The following is an 18,604-nucleotide window of genomic DNA, read 5'->3' as shown; positions in this document are numbered from 1 at the left end:
ATCCCGTGTTGCTTCTCACTATCATTGCAGTCTCTTGGTCTTTGCTGATGTTAAGATGGTGGTGCTGTGCACTAACCTCATTAAAGCAAAAGGTTTTGGAAGGGAAGTTTGTATGTGGGTTTATTTATTATTATTTTTAATAAATCCATGGACAGTCCTACCTCTGCGAACACTACAAAAAACATGAAACAAAATATTACACAACGCTTTCTCTTCTGGTCTCTCTGGATCACATTCAGCTATTCTTGGTCAGAAGTTCTTTTGTGCATGTAGATTTATAAAATCAGTGAAGGCTGCAGGTGAAATACTTTGATACCCAGCACGGACAAGAATGGCAGAATATGAATCACAGTATATTCCCACACAGCTCCCAGCTGATTTTAAAGAACAGAGTGAACGGGACAACTTTAGTCTTATTATGAGCTCCTAGACTTGGTTACTGGCTTACCTCAGCCAAAAGTGTTGTGCACTTCTATATTAGTGGCAGCTGGAGTAGCATATATTTAAGACTTTTGTCAATGAAGAGGGCTTTTTTTTTTTCATTTTGGGGCTTTTTTCTAAATGTAGATATTCTGCCCTCTACAGTAATTTGAAATCGCAAAGGCAGAATCTTAGATTTTTTTCACCTTAACTTCTACTTATCTGAAATCTCTTTTTATAGATTGTATCGTTTCCTGAAGACACTCTTCTTTGTTTCTCTCTCTTCTGTAGTCTATTCATGTATTGTGGAATTTCTCATGTTTTTCTAGATGTGTGTATCTCTGAGATCCTCCTTCACTGTTGTGTGTCTTACTTGTCTTTTTACTCTGTCTGTTTGTGATTTCAGTGGGCTTCTCTATGTCAAAAAAGTCTACTTTTAGAAGCAGAGCATTTTTAGACGCCTTGAAGGTACCCCCTCCTATCACAGGGAGGCATAGTGACCACCATACACCTGCATGCATCTAACTAGTTACTTCATTAGCATCAATGTTTCCTTATTAGCATTTTGATACGCTTCAAATCGTATAACATGTACTGTGACGTTTGACTCGGTCAGTTCTGTCGGGTCTTTGATCAGCCAGAGAGCCCTCCATTTATGAAGCAGATCCAGGATAGAAGTCCTTCTATACCTTCCTTTTCGTTCTTCCTTAAGTCTCTTACTGTCTTTTCTCTGATATACTGTAATTGAAAATACTTTCTCCACCTGAAAAGAACATATAACAGTGAACTGTTTGCTAAGTTGTGGGAAAGCCTCTTGTGCTGATTTGTAAGTCTTTGAAGTGTTTGAATTTGTAAGATTGAAGAATGAAGTAGCCCTTGTGGTTTGTAAAAGCTGGAGTAGAGGCTGAAAGCAGACATTCTGGATCTCCTTCTAACTGGCTCTCTTTTTTAACCTTTTTTGTAAGGTTAACCAAATTTGTAGTTGATTTGGGTTCTTGAATCAGTCCATTGATTCAAGCAGTAATGGCTGGCTTAACAAAGGTGCATCAAACAGTAATACCTGGGGCCCTTCACTGCTCATCCTCCATTCCGTCAGTGGTTTTCTTTCTTTTATTTTTATTAGATATTATTTGTGTGTGTGTGAAACAGCGAGAGAGAGAAATTGTTTTTTCATGTTTTGCAATTATTTATATTGCATGATTTTATATGAATAAATCTGTGTACTTGCCAACTTGTCTCAATTGGACCAGGTTGTTTTTTTCCTTCACTCCTTAACAAATGCATAATCTGGTTTTGAAGCTTTCTAGTGAAAGTGAATCCAGAATGATCCAAGCAGGTTATTCAGTAGCCTGGCTCTCTCAAAAATTTTATTAATATTTAACCTACATTAATATTTAACCTACCTCTGCCTTTCATTATTTGCACTGTTTCATCAGCTAATGGGAAAAATTAATCCCTACCCTCTTTATCGTACCCTGTACATATTTTTAAAGGCTGTTTTAGTTCTCTTTTTAGTCATTTCTTGCTCACACTGGATCATGGCATGTGGAAAACTAAGCTTCAGTCAATTAGAGCCTGAAATAATATTCTGAATGCTTTCATTGGGCTTCCTATCAGACCAATAAGCTGTCATTCCATATACCAGATTGCTCAGGACACTTCTGAATAAAAACAGCTTTCAACCTGGGCTCGCTGTACAGTGCAACTAATTTCTATCCATTAAGTCCTACAAAGCAAAAAATGAAATGCATGAGCATGTGGTCAAATATTTGGGAGTGAAAGATAAACCACCGTAATTTAAATGAGACATTTCTTTGCCATTTTTTGGCACTGCAGAAATGTGACCTCACATGTGACATCACAGGGTAAAGGAATTGAACTGACAGCAGGATGCCAGCAAGCACTGATGTTGATCAAATTTATCACGTATTTCTTACAATGTATTTCAATCATAGGGTTGTATACTTTGGAGAGTGTTTTCATTCATTCATTCATTATGCTCAAGATAGGGAAGAGAACTACAGCTACTAAAGAGTCTGATCTAATTGGGACATAAAGGGAACAAAGGAGGAGAAGCAGATCAGGAGGGGAACACCTGTTTCTCTCCTTTATGCGACATATGTATATGAGGCTCTACACTCAGAGTAAAACAAGCCTACTCTTTATTATGCAACAGCTTATTGCTTTAAAAGTTGGCAAGTACACCTGGAATGTTTACAGGAATGCTGAAACTCAATTTCACTGAAATGTTAAACAACTGTATGATGGTGGGAAACTCCTGACAGTAATTCTGCATATTTAATATTTCAGTAAGTATATACTTCAGTACATAAAGTACTGTATTATCATCCTGACTAACTTTGCTTGTTTATAATATGTTTCTTCAGTGATGAAAACATACATGACGGTCTTTGGATAAGTGTTGGAAGTCATCAAGTGTAGGAAATGATCAAAATGTAATCCCACAGGTAGAAAGAGAAATGTTTAGAGATCATTTGTGATGTGTACGATTAAACTGCTATTCATGATAGCATTTATTCAATTGAAGTGCTAATCACCTTTATACTGAAAAACAAAATATGGTACTCTTACGTCCACTGTGTATTCCTCAACAATTCCTAAAAAATGTAGAGCTCCATTTGAACATCACATTTATTATCTGTATTGTTTAAGTCAAGAATATTCTTTAGCTTAAAAGGCCACTGTCATTTAAAATTCATGTTGCATGACAGGTAAAATTAAAATGATTTTAAAATATCTTTTCTAAATTGCCTCCATTTCTATAGCTTGGAGTGTTTTGGAGGGGCGAGAGGGGGGAGGGCACAGGTGGTTTCAGTTTCTTCCCCTCATTTACCCTGAGCATTCTGTTTTGTTCCAGAGCTGGGCCCTTTGGTGTATGTTACAAATTTCTTGTGCAAAGTGTGAGTGCTAGTCACTATCTCCAGTTTAAGAGACAGCAAAAATTAGATTTGATGGTATCTGATGCCCAGCTCTGCACAACTATAACTTCTTGCACAAGCCAGAGAATTCAGCTCTATGGTTTCTAATTTAATTTAATTCTTCAGCAATCCTAATTGGCCCAATTCTAATGTATCTGAGTCTCCGAAATTGCAGGTGATTTATTTTATTGAAAACATGTAGTGACCATTTAAGATAACATTGAGTTGTAGTATTTGTAGCATTATTTGTATTACGGTATGATTTAAAGGCATAAGCCTCATTCAAGATTTCCTAGTAGAGTGCAACTTGCTAGAATGCAAGTTCACAATGCAGTAGCTAGGTTGCACCAATTCCTCTGTGGCCATTCTTAGGGATCGTTTACACTACATACTTTGTGTGAGTGCTTTAAGTGTCTAGATTAGAAAGTTCATCTCTGTATTCTGCCTATACAGTCAATGGCAATCCCTTCAGACCTCTTTTAACTATTCCAGATTGCCCTCTGGAGAAGTATCATTATTCCAGCTGGGTACTTTCAGAGTCCAGGAGACTTGCCTCTTAATGGGGTTTCAGGGGCTGGCTTACATTTTGTGTGACTGTTACGTAAATGCTCACTTTCTAGAGATTTGCTTTGGTAGTAGATTTATGTTCATTTCCAAGTAGCTCACATTCTTTAAAGAAAAGACTTAAGTTTGCAACAAATCTGTAAGTCTCCACTTATCCTTGGATTCCAGTAGTGAGTTCGTTTCCCATGCCTTCTCTAGTTTCTGCTACGTATCCATAGGAAGAAAGTGTTGGGGCAGGATTGTGTTGGAAAACTGACCCATACCTCACAGGGCTTTGTGTCTTTTAAAACAAACAAACAAACAAACAAACAAACAAACAAACAAAACAGAAAGATGTATTGCTAAAAAGAACTTACCTGAACTGTAGTTGTAAGAGTCTGAAATCTGTGACATTATGAATATCCCAAGCTTTGTTGTTTTTAGCACACTTTGAAAAACTCTTCACCTTTCAGAATTAGATCCTTATAGAATGAAATATTTCCCTTTTTATTTTTTCAATATCTAATGTTTGTGTTTTCCTTGTAAGTAGCTATGTGCTAGTAAGAAAAGGATGACAAATACAGGGATAAGCCTGGGGGAAAATTTTATCTAAAACCATAGTTCAGCAAAAAGCAGATGTGAAATTTTGCAAAACTGTTACTGATTTTTTTTTTCCCCTTTTTTAATCTCTACCCTATTTTCAGTTTAGTTCTCATGCTGATGGTAGGAATATGGCAGGAAACTCGTGTGTGTGTATGTACGTATTGCCCAAAGGAAGAGGCTTGCATTTTATATTAAGGATTTTTTTTATTATTTTCCAGGCCAAACAAACATTGGGTCTAAAAGGCCTGTTTCTCAGAAATCCAAAACAGGCATCTCTGGACAGTCGTGCTGCTGGTCAGCTCCATCGCAAACATTCCTTTAGTGGCCACATCTTGAGACGCACAGCGAGTGCACCCACCAAAAGCCAGAAGAAGAACAAGAAAGGGTTTCCAGAAACTGCTTTTGACACCAAAGATAACAGCTCTGAAGGGGCCAGTGAAGACCGTGAAGTGGAAGACACCTCACAGCCTCACTTTGAGCAAATGCCAGAAAGTGCTTGTCTATCACCAGCTCCCAGAGATGGTGCCAATGGGGAGGTACATGGCAAAGGGTTGAAAGGTAAGGCCCATTGTTCTGGCAAAGGTAAAAGCCAAAGTTGTGCTCAAGGGGGTGCTGCTTTCAGTGAACCCATACGGAGGTCCAACAGGGTCTGTCTTCAGGAGCACCAGAGTGAGAAGCAGAGTATCTTTGCACGCTGCACCATCAACGGCTCTGGTAGGATTGGAGTGGCCACCAATTGCATGAAATGCATGATTGGTTCGCAAGAAAGCCCAGATCTAGAATGCAAGTGGAGTGAGCATCCTACCAGGCCTATTGCTAAAGACATGCTTCACCATGATCAGTATAGCAGTATAACTGGAGAAGAGAGGTTAGAACTAAAAAACTGGGGTATTAAAGATCAGCCAAGGCCGCAATCAGATTTGCAGTCTTGCAGCAGCTTTGGAACTGCCAGTGATCTAATAAGGGGCAGCCAGTCTTTGGTGACCTCAGGGAAGAAAATTGCTGAATCCAAATGTCATGGAATGAAGGCTCATTCCCGGCAGCGGTGGCAGTGCCAATCAGGTGGCAAGTATGGAAGCACTGTGAACTTGGTTGCAGCCAGCAGTGGCTCCATATCCTCCAATTCCAGCAGTCTAGAAAGCCTTGGAAGCCCAGAATTCCCCAAGCGCTGGTCTGAAACTTCTCGAAGGCAAGTGGGCACCCTACAGCGGGAAATGAATGCCTTGTTCATTCAAAAATTGGAGGAAATTCGAAGTAAATCCCCTATATTCTTTACTGGTAAGAACAGACTTTCTTCACCCTTCTCCACCGTAGATCGCATCATTGCCTCACCTTCCGCATGTCATCTCTCCTTAGAAGCTTCTGTGTGTTGTTTTGGTATTGAGCTTTTTTTTTTTTTTTTTCCTGGCAATGAAAGAGAAACATTTTGTGCATAAGCATATTTTTTTTCTAGATGTGTCTAGTTTAGATGAGTCCTTTCCATGCCTAGCCAACCATCTCCAATAGTAAAACTGTCAATAGTCCATGAATGTTTGGATTGTTTGTTGAAGGTTTTTTGTTTCCTTCTTTTTTTAGTGAATATGGTATGATACTAAGTAAATTTTAAGATCCAAACCAGAGCATTAAGTAGAGATTGAATGTGGGAAAACCATATTAACAAACAACATTATTTTATCAGTATTTATATTTCATTGAGTTATAACCACAACAGAACTAAAATCAAGTGTGTGCTCTGCTAACAGTCAAACCAGTCCCTTCATCAGAGAACTTGCCATTTAGTGTTTAAGTTACTGACATCAGTTCAGGAATTACTGGATGGAATTCTCTGGTCTGTCTTATTCAAGAGATCACACTTTATGAACATAGCAGACCATTTTGGTCTTAAATATATAAATCCCCAGTCATGCACTGTGATTTGACTGTGACCTGAGGGCACAGTTACGTAATCTAAATCAAGCAAGGTATGCAAGCTAATGTTACTTGACATCAGCCAAGCTACGCAAGCTGTTAGCATTTCCCAGTTGCAAAGTAATGTGTGTCCATTTAAAGGAAGGCTGCTTAAGCTAAAACATTCTATTTTACAGTTGTTTCAAGCTAGGAGTATGCGTGTGGTCACCTGGATCATGTGATTGTATCTTTACTCATGAACCATATGTTTGCAAATACGGAAAATAGGAACTTCTTATAGCTAGTCCTTTTTAGAATATTTGAAACTTACATGTTGGACAGAGGAAATCAAAGTATATATTGTAATAAGGAACCTAGTTAGTTAGTTTTATTCCTGATTTGGGGGGCAGGAGGGATGTTGCATTTGACTACATTTTCTCTGTTTTGTAGAACAGTGAAGAGGGAATAAAGAAATACAGCTTTTGTCTATGACTGTAATAGCTTCTCTTCAAATTCTCCCCCCCCCCCCCGCCCCGCACTTTAGTTGTCTAAGGAATTTGGACATTGATGGTTACATTTTCAGAAACACTCAAGTCACTTCAGTGCTTCTGAAGATGTAATTCCTTTTTTAGTAGTTGATTCTGACTACCCAATACAGAAATTTGAAACATTCTATATATTGAATCAATTTGATTTTACTGGATGTCTGCAATTCCTCTTTATTTCACCTTTTAAATCTTTTTTTTTTTTTTTAAACATCCTTTTCCCAATATCTGCTTTGAGCTTTCAGGAAAACACTAGGGTAAGGGGAAGAGGAGGAAGAATTTTGCCAATTCCCATGGCTTGAAATTAAACCAAAGCAGCAGAAGCCTTCCTGCGCTTAGATTATTGGCATTAGGCTTTTCATAAGCTCTGAGTATTGTGACATATGGAGCCATTTCCCATTATTAGTGCCAGGTCCCCTGCCAGCCCTCTAAGTTGCTAAATAAATGTTGTGATATGCTTGAAATTTAATTAAATCCATCTGACTTCTCAAGCATGGAATCAGCAAACCTTAAAAATAGTGAAACAATCAATTGGACTGGATACTGATGATCCCAGTGACAAACACTGTGTTTGCGCAAACAGCATGCTTTCCCCATCCACCTGCTATTTTAGTGCCTTAGGCCAAGACACCAAGGAAACCAATAACGTTAGCCTAATATGGATGCATTTCATAATTAACATTCCATTGAAAGAAAGTGCCAGATTTATGAGACAGGAAACTATAGCCTCTAGTTTGTCCCCTTTATGGCAACAGCATTACAGCTTCCAGTATTTTGCCTTGTCATCTTTACTGATGACCTAGCCTGGATGGGGACAAGGAGAGTTCATTAGTCTGATCAGCTCTGGACTCCTCCAAATACTCATACAGGTATTGAAAAGGTTGCTGTTGTGTGAATGGTGGATTTTGCTTATGTGCACATATGCCTTCAACAATCAAGATGCTCTCTTCCCTTTTCACACTCCAGCTAATGGAATATAGGCCACTAAATAGCTGTCTCCATTTTTAGGCTTTCTGTCAGTAGACTGGTTTGGAAATACCGTTGGTGAAAGGCAAGGCCAAGTATGCTTTCAGCATATTTTTGTAATGTAGACGAATGTCCAGGGCATTAGAAAAGGGATGTGGAGAAGAGGAGGATGGCTTCCTTCCCCCACTCCTGCCTGTGGAGTGTATTGCTTCTCTATTATTACAGCTGTGGTGTTATGCAAGCAGGTAGTCACCCAGGAAAACAAACGAAAAAGAAAACGTACAAATGTTTGATTCTGAAACAGTACAGTCTGTGGAAGGTTTGTCATTAATTTCAGGGGAGGAAGAATTTTACCTGAGAGAAAAGGAGCTAAGAAAGAGGAAGTGACGCTATTTCGAATACTTAATCCTTTTAGTAGTCAGTAAGACTGATTCTGATTTGTCCATCTGGGTAAAGCTTTTGCTTTCATGCAGTAAGTCACCAGGCTGGTCTTACTGTGGTTACCAGTCCTCTAGGTGAATGTGGACTATCAGTTTCTATAATGAGCATCTCTTCAAGGGAAGCAGATATATTTATGCCTGCTATGACTTATGAATGTGCCATCTCTTTTGTGGGATGTCTGTTTTGTCTCGTTTGAGTGGTACAGCTTTATGCAGCAGTAATGCCTTGTGAACTCCAGTGATGATGGATATATTTTGGACAATTTATTTGTGGGCAGCTTGAATTGTAGCTTTTATACCAGTTTCTGTGTGGCAGGTGGGGACAAAACCACTGGTATTTTCAAACTAATGCTATGAAAATTTCCTTGAAAATTAGCAAAAATTGTCTTTTATTTTTCTAATTCTATGACAAAATAAATGGACTTGATACGAATCCTTTTATGGATTCCATTGAGTGCTCTGTTTGGTTAAATAAATGCATAAATTCCTAGGATCCTACAAGAAATGTGTGACTATTTCTGTCTGTTTCCCTTCCCTCCCTCCCCATTAATTTATCCTGTTATCTGCACCTGCCTTCCCTACATTAACTGGAATTTTTCCTCTGTTCTGTCCTATTATTCTATATGCACACTCTCTCTGTCTAGTTAAGAACTGAAAGGACAAGCAAATAAAAGGTAACTGTCTATTGAGTGTCACTGATTCAAGCACCTTGTTGCCTGTATGCCTTTTTGTTTGTTTGTTTGTTTGTTTGTTTCCTGGCTTCTTATGATTATCTGCTCCTATATTCTTGAGGCTGTTGTCTGGCTTCTTTGTGGTGCTTTGCTAGTTCTTGAAGCATGCTTGCATTGTGGTTTAGAGATGTGGAAAGTAGTCCTTCTGGCATGATTGCTTTGTGTCTTAGGGTACATGGTATAAACACTGCAGCTGGAGTATCCTTTTGGCAGCTGTACTGACTCTTCAGGAAGATACTGCCAGCCTGGTATTCATGGAGTGTGCATCTGTGTATAGTTTTTGAAAGAGAAATAACAAACGTTTTTAGGAAAATGAAGTTACTCTATTAAAAGTTTAAAAAAGGCACATTGACTACAGTACATTGTAAATATACAAATCATTTTACTTGTAATCCACTTCAGAAGTCCTATGCTACTTCTCTTCTGCATAATTGATAATTGGAATCACATCTGTTGGTTGATCAGTGATGTTCTGATTATGCATGTTCTGATAATGATCTAATACGCTGCCATTTTTGAGTGATGGAAGGAATAAAACAATTCAAGTGGTGCTGGATGATGGAGGAAGAAAAGTTCTGAGAAGGGATACAAGGACACTAAGAAATTGGCTGGTACCATTCTTTGAATATGCACAATCAAGAAAACAATATGTTGCTAGTAAGCATGGACTGAGATTTTTCAAAAGCAACATGGCTGTTGGATAGCTCAAACTGAATGAGCAGAAATTTTTACTGCCTGTATTGGCATTTGAAATCATAAAAGTTATTTAAAAAACCATGACTGACATTTCCACTGCTACTTTAAAAACAAAAGGATATTATGTAAAGATAAATCTTCAGCTAAGCTGCATTTGGTAATAACTGATTAACCTTGTATCTCTGTTTTTCTTGTTTGTTTCTTTTTCCTGTCTCCTTCATATCTCCCAATTAGATGTCTGCCAGTTCTCAATACAGAGGTCAGTCACTTCGTTATGCAGCCTAGAAACTATCACTGAAGAGCCCAGTATTGCCAATGAAAACCAACATGCCAGCGTCGTCTTCCCTCTACCCATTGCTCCATACAGTGATTCTGAAGAAGGGTCTGTATCTGATCGTTCCACTGAATCTCAATCAGAAGAAAGTAGCCCATCCAATCAGCCTGAAGAACCTCTACACACTAAAGAACAAAGAACAAATGTGACTGCAGAAGACCAAGTGCAGGTAACCACAGCAACAGCTAACAGAAGTATATTAGTCCAAGAGGATGAGAGAACAAGTATGGCAGGATGTCTCAAAGAAGATGATGGTTGGACACAGGCATACAATAATGCTGAAGATCAGTTTAGTTTAGCAGTGCATCCTCAACAAGCCTGGCTGCTAGTTGCAGTGGGTAAGACTGCTGACCAAGCTGCTGAAAACTGCCAGAAGCAAAATGACCAACCAGGTCAGGTGTTAACAGATGTGAAAAGCATCATTGAATCTAAAGGCCAAAAGCTTGGTGCAGTAGCTGTCCCTCTGCAGCATAAGAATGTGATTAACAGCACACAGCTGGCTTTGCCTCCAGGTGCTTTCTGGAAAGCCCAGGCTGCACAGGCTCCAGCTGTTTCTGTTTCTCAAACCAGCTCTTATTTGTTAGTAAGGAAGTCAAAGAGTGCAAGTCACAAGATGTCAGACTCCTCAGCCTTAATAAAAAATCCAAGTAGCCTGTCTCCAGCAGCAGAAGTATATTTTGATGCCACTGTTAATGACCGGATCTGGAGCAAACTAGATTGCAGCAGTCATCGTGACAGCATGTCTTCCTCTTCCAGCATGTCCTCCAATGACACTGTGATAGATCTCTCTCTACCCAATCTAGCTCGCAAAAGCCTCCCAGATCTTGGCATCCGTCATGAAAATTTTGAGCCCCTTGCTGTTAGAAAGGGTATGCGCCCACGATCTGCTACAGCATCAGCTAATGAGATGCCAGTGGTGAGCAAGAGCAAATCCAATCCTAATCTGAGGTCTGGCCAGCTGCCAGTGGATGAATTATGCCCTCGGCCTCTTGCCAGGAGTTCTCAAGATGCATTCTCATCCATCCCTAGAAGGCATACCTGGAGCAGGCTGTACATGGAAAGTCTCAGACAGTCTTCTCTCAAATCCAAAGCACAAGATAAGGTTGGGAATAGCCAGGCGAAATCCAAAAGTCTTGGAGACCTTACCTCTGATGATATTGTGTGCACTTTTGAAAGCAAATACCGGAGCATCAGCAAGAGTTTTGTCACTCGATCAATGCGGGAGCAGCGCCGCTCCTCAGGTCTGAGACCCTCAGTCAAATCCCGGGATGAGTTGACTGAGCAGCTGAAGAAACTGACTGCCTTTCGGCAGGAAAATGATATCACTTCCCCCACCAGTCTTGATCCAACGGAATCAGAAGAGGAAGGGGAGAGCTTGGGACTCCTTCGCAGGTCTTCATCTCGGAGTCAGAGTAGGGTGCGGTACATTGCCAACAGGGCCAAACAAGCTCAGGAGAGACAGCGGTTGCAAAGCCTGGTCCAGCTCAGTGGGAGTCCCATTGAGGAGAGAGGAAATCCAGAGGGAGCCTGCAGTGTTGTGAAAGGAGTTTGTATGGATGTAGCTTCTCCTACTGTGTTTGCATCCCAGCCTAAGAACCAGACTGATTGTAACACTGACACAGAGGTCTTTTTTATGCTGAAATTGTAATTCTGAGAAGCACTGAATAAGGTGATGTTTACATTCCTGTCAAGACAAAATGTAAAGTACCTAAGAGGCACAGAATGTCCTCATATGGCATAATACTTCCTGGTCCTCCCTTGATGGTAAAGGTACTTAAGATCATGACTCCAAAAGAATAGATGAATGTTTTAGACTTGTCAAGTCTGTGGAATTAGAACAACCAAATGAAATCAAAGGCTTGTATTTTTACAGTCTTAATGATCTGACATCTTTTTTTTTTTTTTTTTTTTACATTTTTTCCAGCCTTCAATCTGGCCTCCTTTATCTGTGACCACTGCTTTGCACTTGCAATTTACATTGTGCAAAACTCACATTCTTTACTAATTTCAGTGACTGATTCCCATAGTTGGTAAACATTTTTGTGATGTTAACAACAACTAAGGTAAATTTTGCTGGAGTTAAAATCATGTCCCCTGTTCTGTTTTGTTTTTTGGAAGAATGTGAGGCATCTGAGAGTGTCCTCTTTGGGAGACAGTCAAAATTGCAGTGTAATTATTTCCTGAATTAATAATATATAAATGAAAGTAAATAAAGTCCATCTTCTATCTTGGACCTATTTATTTCAGTAAGAATCTACATTGCCTCACTCTTTGAAGAAGAAAGCTCTCACCATGTTCCAAAACAATGATTTTTTTTTAACTGAGTTTGTTTATATTTATAAATATACATATATATGTGTGTGTATGCATGTATCTATGTCTGCCCATATATTACACATACAGGCACTTAAAATGAACTGTGACTGTTCCTTGTTTCAAAATCTAATCTGTGGAAAGGAGCCAAGAAAGAGAAGGGAATTAATAAAACAGACAGGAAATATCTTCTGACTTCAACTCCAAAGTGGCTAAAAAGTATGCTAGTCTTTCCTTTAAAACAGAACCACCTCTTCTTTATGGTATTTTAACAATGCTGCTGTACATAGCACCTTTTGGATGAATTGTACTTTTTCTGTATTGCACTGCCGTACAAAATTTTCAATGATATGTTTTTAAAAAGATATATTTAAATTTTTTAGATGAACATATTTAGAATTAAGTACCAACCTAAACAAAATAATCATTTTTCCTCCCCATTTTTCACCTTTTTATTTTTGGTTTCCCCCACTTCCAGAATTATGTCATTTATTATAGATGCACATTTTATCAATGATGGAGAAGAATGTTTACTACGATGCCTTTTAAAGAGAAACAGAGGTTTAATTTTATTTTCAGGATGCATAGAGTCCCTTCTGAGAGGATATTTTGCTTTCGTTTATAATAATTCTTCTGTGTATAGTGCAAAACCTATAAATCTGTTTGTAAAACCACCTGACACTGCTAAAATAAACACATTTAACCTTCCAGCTGTTGACTATTTAGCTGTAACACAACACTTTTTTCATGTTGTCTAGAAGTTTGTGGTGTGCAAACATGGTTAATTCTATCCCTTCTTGTTTTAAAATTTCTTTAGTGGGTAACATTTAATTTTACTCTTTTTCAAAGTAGTAGCCATTTTGGATCCTGCTCAAATTTTCTCAGGTCCACCAAAACATGGGTAGAGACTGGCATCCTATGGTTATGTAATGCACTGTACATGCATAGTTTTGAAGTGGTGCCTTTGCTTGGCAGGGCCAGTGACAGCTCTAGATGAAAATTCTTGGGGGAATCTATATAATTAATAGCAGAACAGATGCCTAATCCATTCTGTTACAGCCAAAGCAGTGAATGTTGTAGAGAACAAGACAAAGGTAAACTCTACACTTTTCCAAGTAAGATAGCCCTACTTCACGACTGAGGTTGTTTAAAGTCTTGCTGAAAATACTGCAGCAAAAATTTGCTCTTGACTGGTCTCATTCAAAAATATAGTTTCTTCTCTTCCTTTCCCAGCAAAGTGCACACTGAAAGTGTGCGTTACTTAGTGCATACTCTCCCCTGGAAAGCTAACTTGTGGATTGCAGGGCCCAAAAGGCATTCTTGGCTTCTCATATTAGTATCATTTGGCCACAAGCATTTCAACCCTGAAATATCAAAGTATCAGGCTAATTATAGCTAATGATTGATCCTGACATAGCAATGGGGACTGGGGGTGGGGGCTTAGTTTTTCTGATTAAATCTTTTTAAATGATCTTCAGTGTGTTTTGTCTAAAAGTACTGTTCAATTTTCCATCCTGGCTCTGATCTCCGCTGCTTATTTTCATAATTTCGATGAGAAGCCCTTGAGGTTTGTGAAAAAAAGGTTTGGAACATGCACTGAAGTAACCCTACAATATTTTTGGAATCTCTGAAGAAAAAAAGGTAGATCAGCAAAGCAGAATGTGTGATCTGCCAAGATCAGTCTTGCATTGTGTCTAACACAAATAAAATTTCATTAACATTCTCTAGATGCAAAGTCAGTCTGTAACACTTTAGTTTTGGGCTGGAGGGTGTTGCAGCTTTTTTATCCCTAAAGCTAGAAAGCACATGCAACTTGACAGCTTTAGAAAGTTAGGGGCTTGTTTTAAGCTTTTTGTGTCAAATCAGCATGTAAAAGGGCTGGTAATGTTTAAAAGGCCTATTTGTCTCTTTTGAAAAGACCAAGTTTCACAATCAGATCATTTTTCAACTGATTTAGCAGTACTCATTAAATTAATGCACCTCAACAGAAGACAGTATCACACAGCACTTAACATTTATCTGTGTTCACATTTTTGAAAATCAGTGTGTGGATTTAACTTACTATGGTACACATGAATTTCATCCTCCTGCTTACAAGTTAAAGAAACTGCCTTAACAACTTGTTTTGTTTCACCACATAAGACCTTTAATGATGTGTTCGTTTATTCATCTAAATGGAATTTATTTCATGGTGCCTACACTGTCGAATAGCAGAAGTTTAATAATAAGCAGTTCTGCTCTTCATTCATCCAGTCTTGATGGGGAAAGAGGGACATTTCTTATTCAGATGTGATCAGCGTGCGGGGTGTTGTCTAAAAAGGTAAGGAAAGAGATGAAGATTATCAGTAACAGAAATGGAAGTCAAGGCTCCTAGCAGCATGGATTTTCATTTTATAAATGCCTCTCTGCTCTTGTTCTCTTGAAAATCTTCTGTACCATCCAAACACTGATAGCCAAGGTGAAAAAGCAGATCCCCTCCCCACCACCTGAAATTGCAGACGAATACAACGAACGTGCAAGGTGTGGATAAGACCACAATGGTCGGTGCATGCCAACTGCTAAGCTAGTAACTTTCACTTTGCAGCAATCACTGGTTGCCCTACAGCAGCTGCAAATGTTTAGTATAACTATACTCCTGTAGTACAGTACTCAGGGATCCATGGGAGGGAGGCATCCAAATTTGGGCCGGAAGCACTTACAAACACTGCACAAGCATTGGTTTGTTGTGCTCCATTCAGGATGTCATGCAACAGAACAAGAGCCTGGCTGCGGATGTGAAGAAAACATATGGCAGAAGCACAACTACAGTAGGAGTTCAGAGAAAGGAGCAACAAGGGCAGTTGAAATCAGCATTCTTGCAAGAAGGTCAGTAATTGAGTAAAAAGTTACTGAGGTATTTAAAAGTGTTCTTTTACTCTGAAGAATGACATGATCAATAATTTTATTCTATTTCCTATCTTACACCATTTGATTTACAAATGTGAAGATTCATTCTGATTCTGACATCACAATCAGATTCTCAACAGCATATATATTTTAGGGTGTTATTTTTCTTCAAAAAATCCCCCCAAACCTTAAACAAAGTTGTCTTTGCAACTGCATTTTTAATAATGTTTTCTGTTCCTGGGGCATGAACTGGAACAACGATGGATATCTGGTAGTCTCAAAATGAAACTGCTGAAAGAGGATATAGAGTGAAAGGCAGCACAGGTAGTGAGGTTCTACAAACTCATGAGAACAATTCTTTGGCTATACCTCATCCAAAGCTATAGGTAACAATAAAGTGAAATTTGCATAATAAGCATGGGTTGCTTTTGTAAGGTGTTTAACACCAAGGCATTTGGTCCTCATAAACCTGTTTGGTGGGGAACAATAATCATCAATCAAATCCATAATGCTGCCTACAGAAAGCCAATCTGGTATCTATTCTTACTTGCTTGTATAGAAGCAGCAAATATCTTCACTTGTCCTGAGTTCTTCCTGTGCGGACTCAGACTCGTGTCCCATCTGTTCTTTCAGTTTGTTAAACTGTAAGATTAGGAGATCGAGGTTTCCAAAGTACAAGCAATCTATTACACATGGTTGGACTTAGGATTTATGGTCTATATTCCTCCAATTTAGTGCTTAAGAACACTGATGATGCTTGATTGTATCTTTAAAAACTGATTTTGCCAGTGCTGAGATACTTTCAGCTGCCTATAGGCGAACTTAGTACTTGAATAGCCCTCATTAGCAGCCAGCTGTGAAAAATCATGTACATAACGTGCATCTTATTAAAGCCTAGAAAATATTCATGAAAAACAGCTGGAAACCTCAGGTGATCAGACAGATTTTTTTACTAACCTCCCCTGCATGCAATCCTTTACCAGAATCTCTAGAATATACCTATCCTGTAAGAATGTGGAAAAACAAGTCACATTCAAACTACTAAAGATAGCACCTAGAAATGAACCTATGAAGAGATCCAAGTATCTTCGAGAAGTCCAAGGTGAATGGATCTTTCATGATTCTTTTTGATTTGGTCCTGTAGAGAGAACAGTTATCTTTCCATACTTCTATTTATAATATATCTTAGTATCTTGTCATTATTTATATTGACAGAATGATTTATACCATGCTCTGAAGTGCATTAAAAGTGATCTAAGAATTCTCCTTAATTGCAGCAAGCTTTGGGCTAAGCCCTTGAACTCTGTTAGGGCAGGCATCACCACATGCAGTCTTCTAAGCATTTTTTATTGGAATATGAGCAATTTTTGACTCTACAGAAGACAAGTTGTGTTAATGTTTAATATTGATTTACTCACCAGCAGATATAGGAAAAGCTTTGGGAAGAAGATGAAGCTGTTTAAGCTGCTGGGGAATTTTCCATCTTGAACTGTGTTTGAAGTCAGGTGGGGAGTAAAGTTCTGTTACTTATTTGAGTGTGGACACGTTCTATGTCCCCTGCAGGATGAGCTGTAATAGTTTGCTCTGTGCTGAGTTCCTGTGAAGGCACTGCTTTGTACTTACAGTGCTTTAAAGTGTATTTTTATAAACGACCTGACCCAACAGAATCAGCCATCTCTCAGGGTTGTACTTCAGCTTACTTTTGAAGTGAAACTAGTAAATGCAAGGGAGATGGGAACAAAAATTTCACTTAATTCTGTGCCTATATATTAAAGAGGTCTGTACAAGCTAGAACAGGGATTTAATGGTTTGCCTTGAAGCTCAGGCCTTCCTTCAGCTCCCTAAGCACTGTGAGAAATGCTGGAATGATTTTGTGAGTTTGAGCTGATATTTGATTAATATGTGCCAGTTCTTGGGTTTGGCTGGTTGAGTTTTGTTTTGGGGTTTGGGGTTTTTTTGTTTGTCTGTTTTTGTTTTTGTTTTTGTTTGGTGTTATAGTCATCAGTGAATCCCCCAGCCATCTGCTGTGACAATCACAGAGAGGAGAAAGCCTCTTCCTTAAGTGGCTTATAGTATCAATAGACAGGAGAGAGAGGCGCAGGCAGGTAAGACACAGTGCTATAGAAAGAGGGCTTTTACAGAACCACACACTAGGTCAGTAATAGAATTCAAATTTTCTGAGTCTCAATGTAGTATTCGGCTGCTGAACTAAATTGCTTCCATACATTGTCTTCTGGCTGGGAGTGCTCTCCTCCTCTTTTCCACAACGCAAGGTACCCCTGGAGTCTGCAGTACTAGCTGGCATGTACTTCCTGCAGGAGCCACTTAGCCTGGCTCCTCCCTCTCTTATCTTTATAACAGTGTGAATGCCCGTGAACATTCACTCTTCCAGCAGTCCCATTGTGCCTGTTCATCGAGTTGCTTCTGCTGGTACCCAGTCCAAACTAGGAGAGGCTAAAGGAGTCGCTGTAAGTGAGATGCTGCCTTGAATCATTGTTGTTCTTGTTCTAGCTGACCAGGATTAAATCCTGTGTGCAACAAGCTGTCCCCTTCCTGGTTGATGACTGTTCTTCTTTTTCACTGCTCTGTTTAATACTGATGCCTTCATTCAGCACTGCGTGCAGAAGACTGGTTGAGGAGTAGTATTGACAGGTCTTTTTTGTTCACATTTTGAAAGAGTGAAAAGCTTCAAGAGTGAGAGAGCTGGTTCTAGCAAATTAACTTTTTAAATCCTTAGTTTGTTTTGCTGCAAAGCCAACATGAGAAAATTTTCTAGTACTTCCTCAGGGAGATGATGAATGGGGATTGCAATGATTAATTTAAGCAGTAGCTAAGGAACTCTTTGCACACTGTGAGGCACTGCCCCCCACCCCCATTATTCTCTCTTTAACTGGTTCTGTTTATCTTTAAATGATTCTAATACTAAATTAGAGTTAGGGAAACGTATTTGCCTTTGCAAAATTTCTTTTTTTCCACGTATTATTTAGGTTCTATTTGTTCCTCTTGACAGTCAGCCAGCCAGTGTGTTAAAAACTGATTTCTTTTCAAGGTAATGCAAGCAATTTATTACCAGCTCTGATTAGCTTCTTGCAGGGGAGGTCACTTGAAATAAAAAACATTTTATTGTATATGCCCAACTGTCAGGACAAAAACAGCAGTAATATTCAGGTTAAATCTGTCAGAGAATAAGCAGTTCTTGGCTGATTTAATCTGAAGATTACTGCTACTTTTTCTTTTATGTGCACTGGTGGCTGCTTTAGCTGTTCAGTTCATGTGCGGCTCTGGCAACAGCTAACAGTAG

The 18,604-nt window shown here is 39.0% G+C and overlaps 1 protein-coding gene across 1 annotated transcript in view; it reads left to right on the top strand.

Annotated features, from left to right (window-relative positions):
• PLCH2 (phospholipase C eta 2) overlaps positions 1–13,135 on the top strand; it is a 72,999-nt gene extending 59,864 nt beyond the window's left edge. The window contains exons 22-23 of the mRNA XM_067311278.1: positions 4,724–5,783; positions 10,005–13,135. Of these exons, the coding sequence (XP_067167379.1) occupies positions 4,724–5,783; positions 10,005–11,752 (2,808 nt within the window). The 3' untranslated portion in view covers positions 11,753–13,135. The remainder of the gene's footprint in view (positions 1–4,723; positions 5,784–10,004) is intronic.
• Positions 13,136–18,604: the final 5,469 nt, after the last annotated feature.

Source organism: Apteryx mantelli, chromosome 26 (assembly GCF_036417845.1).
Source record: "Apteryx mantelli isolate bAptMan1 chromosome 26, bAptMan1.hap1, whole genome shotgun sequence".
Classification (NCBI taxonomy): domain Eukaryota; kingdom Metazoa; phylum Chordata; class Aves; order Apterygiformes; family Apterygidae; genus Apteryx; species Apteryx mantelli.
The sequence above is the reverse complement of the archived record's forward strand: the minus strand, read 5'-3'. Positions and strand labels throughout refer to the sequence as shown.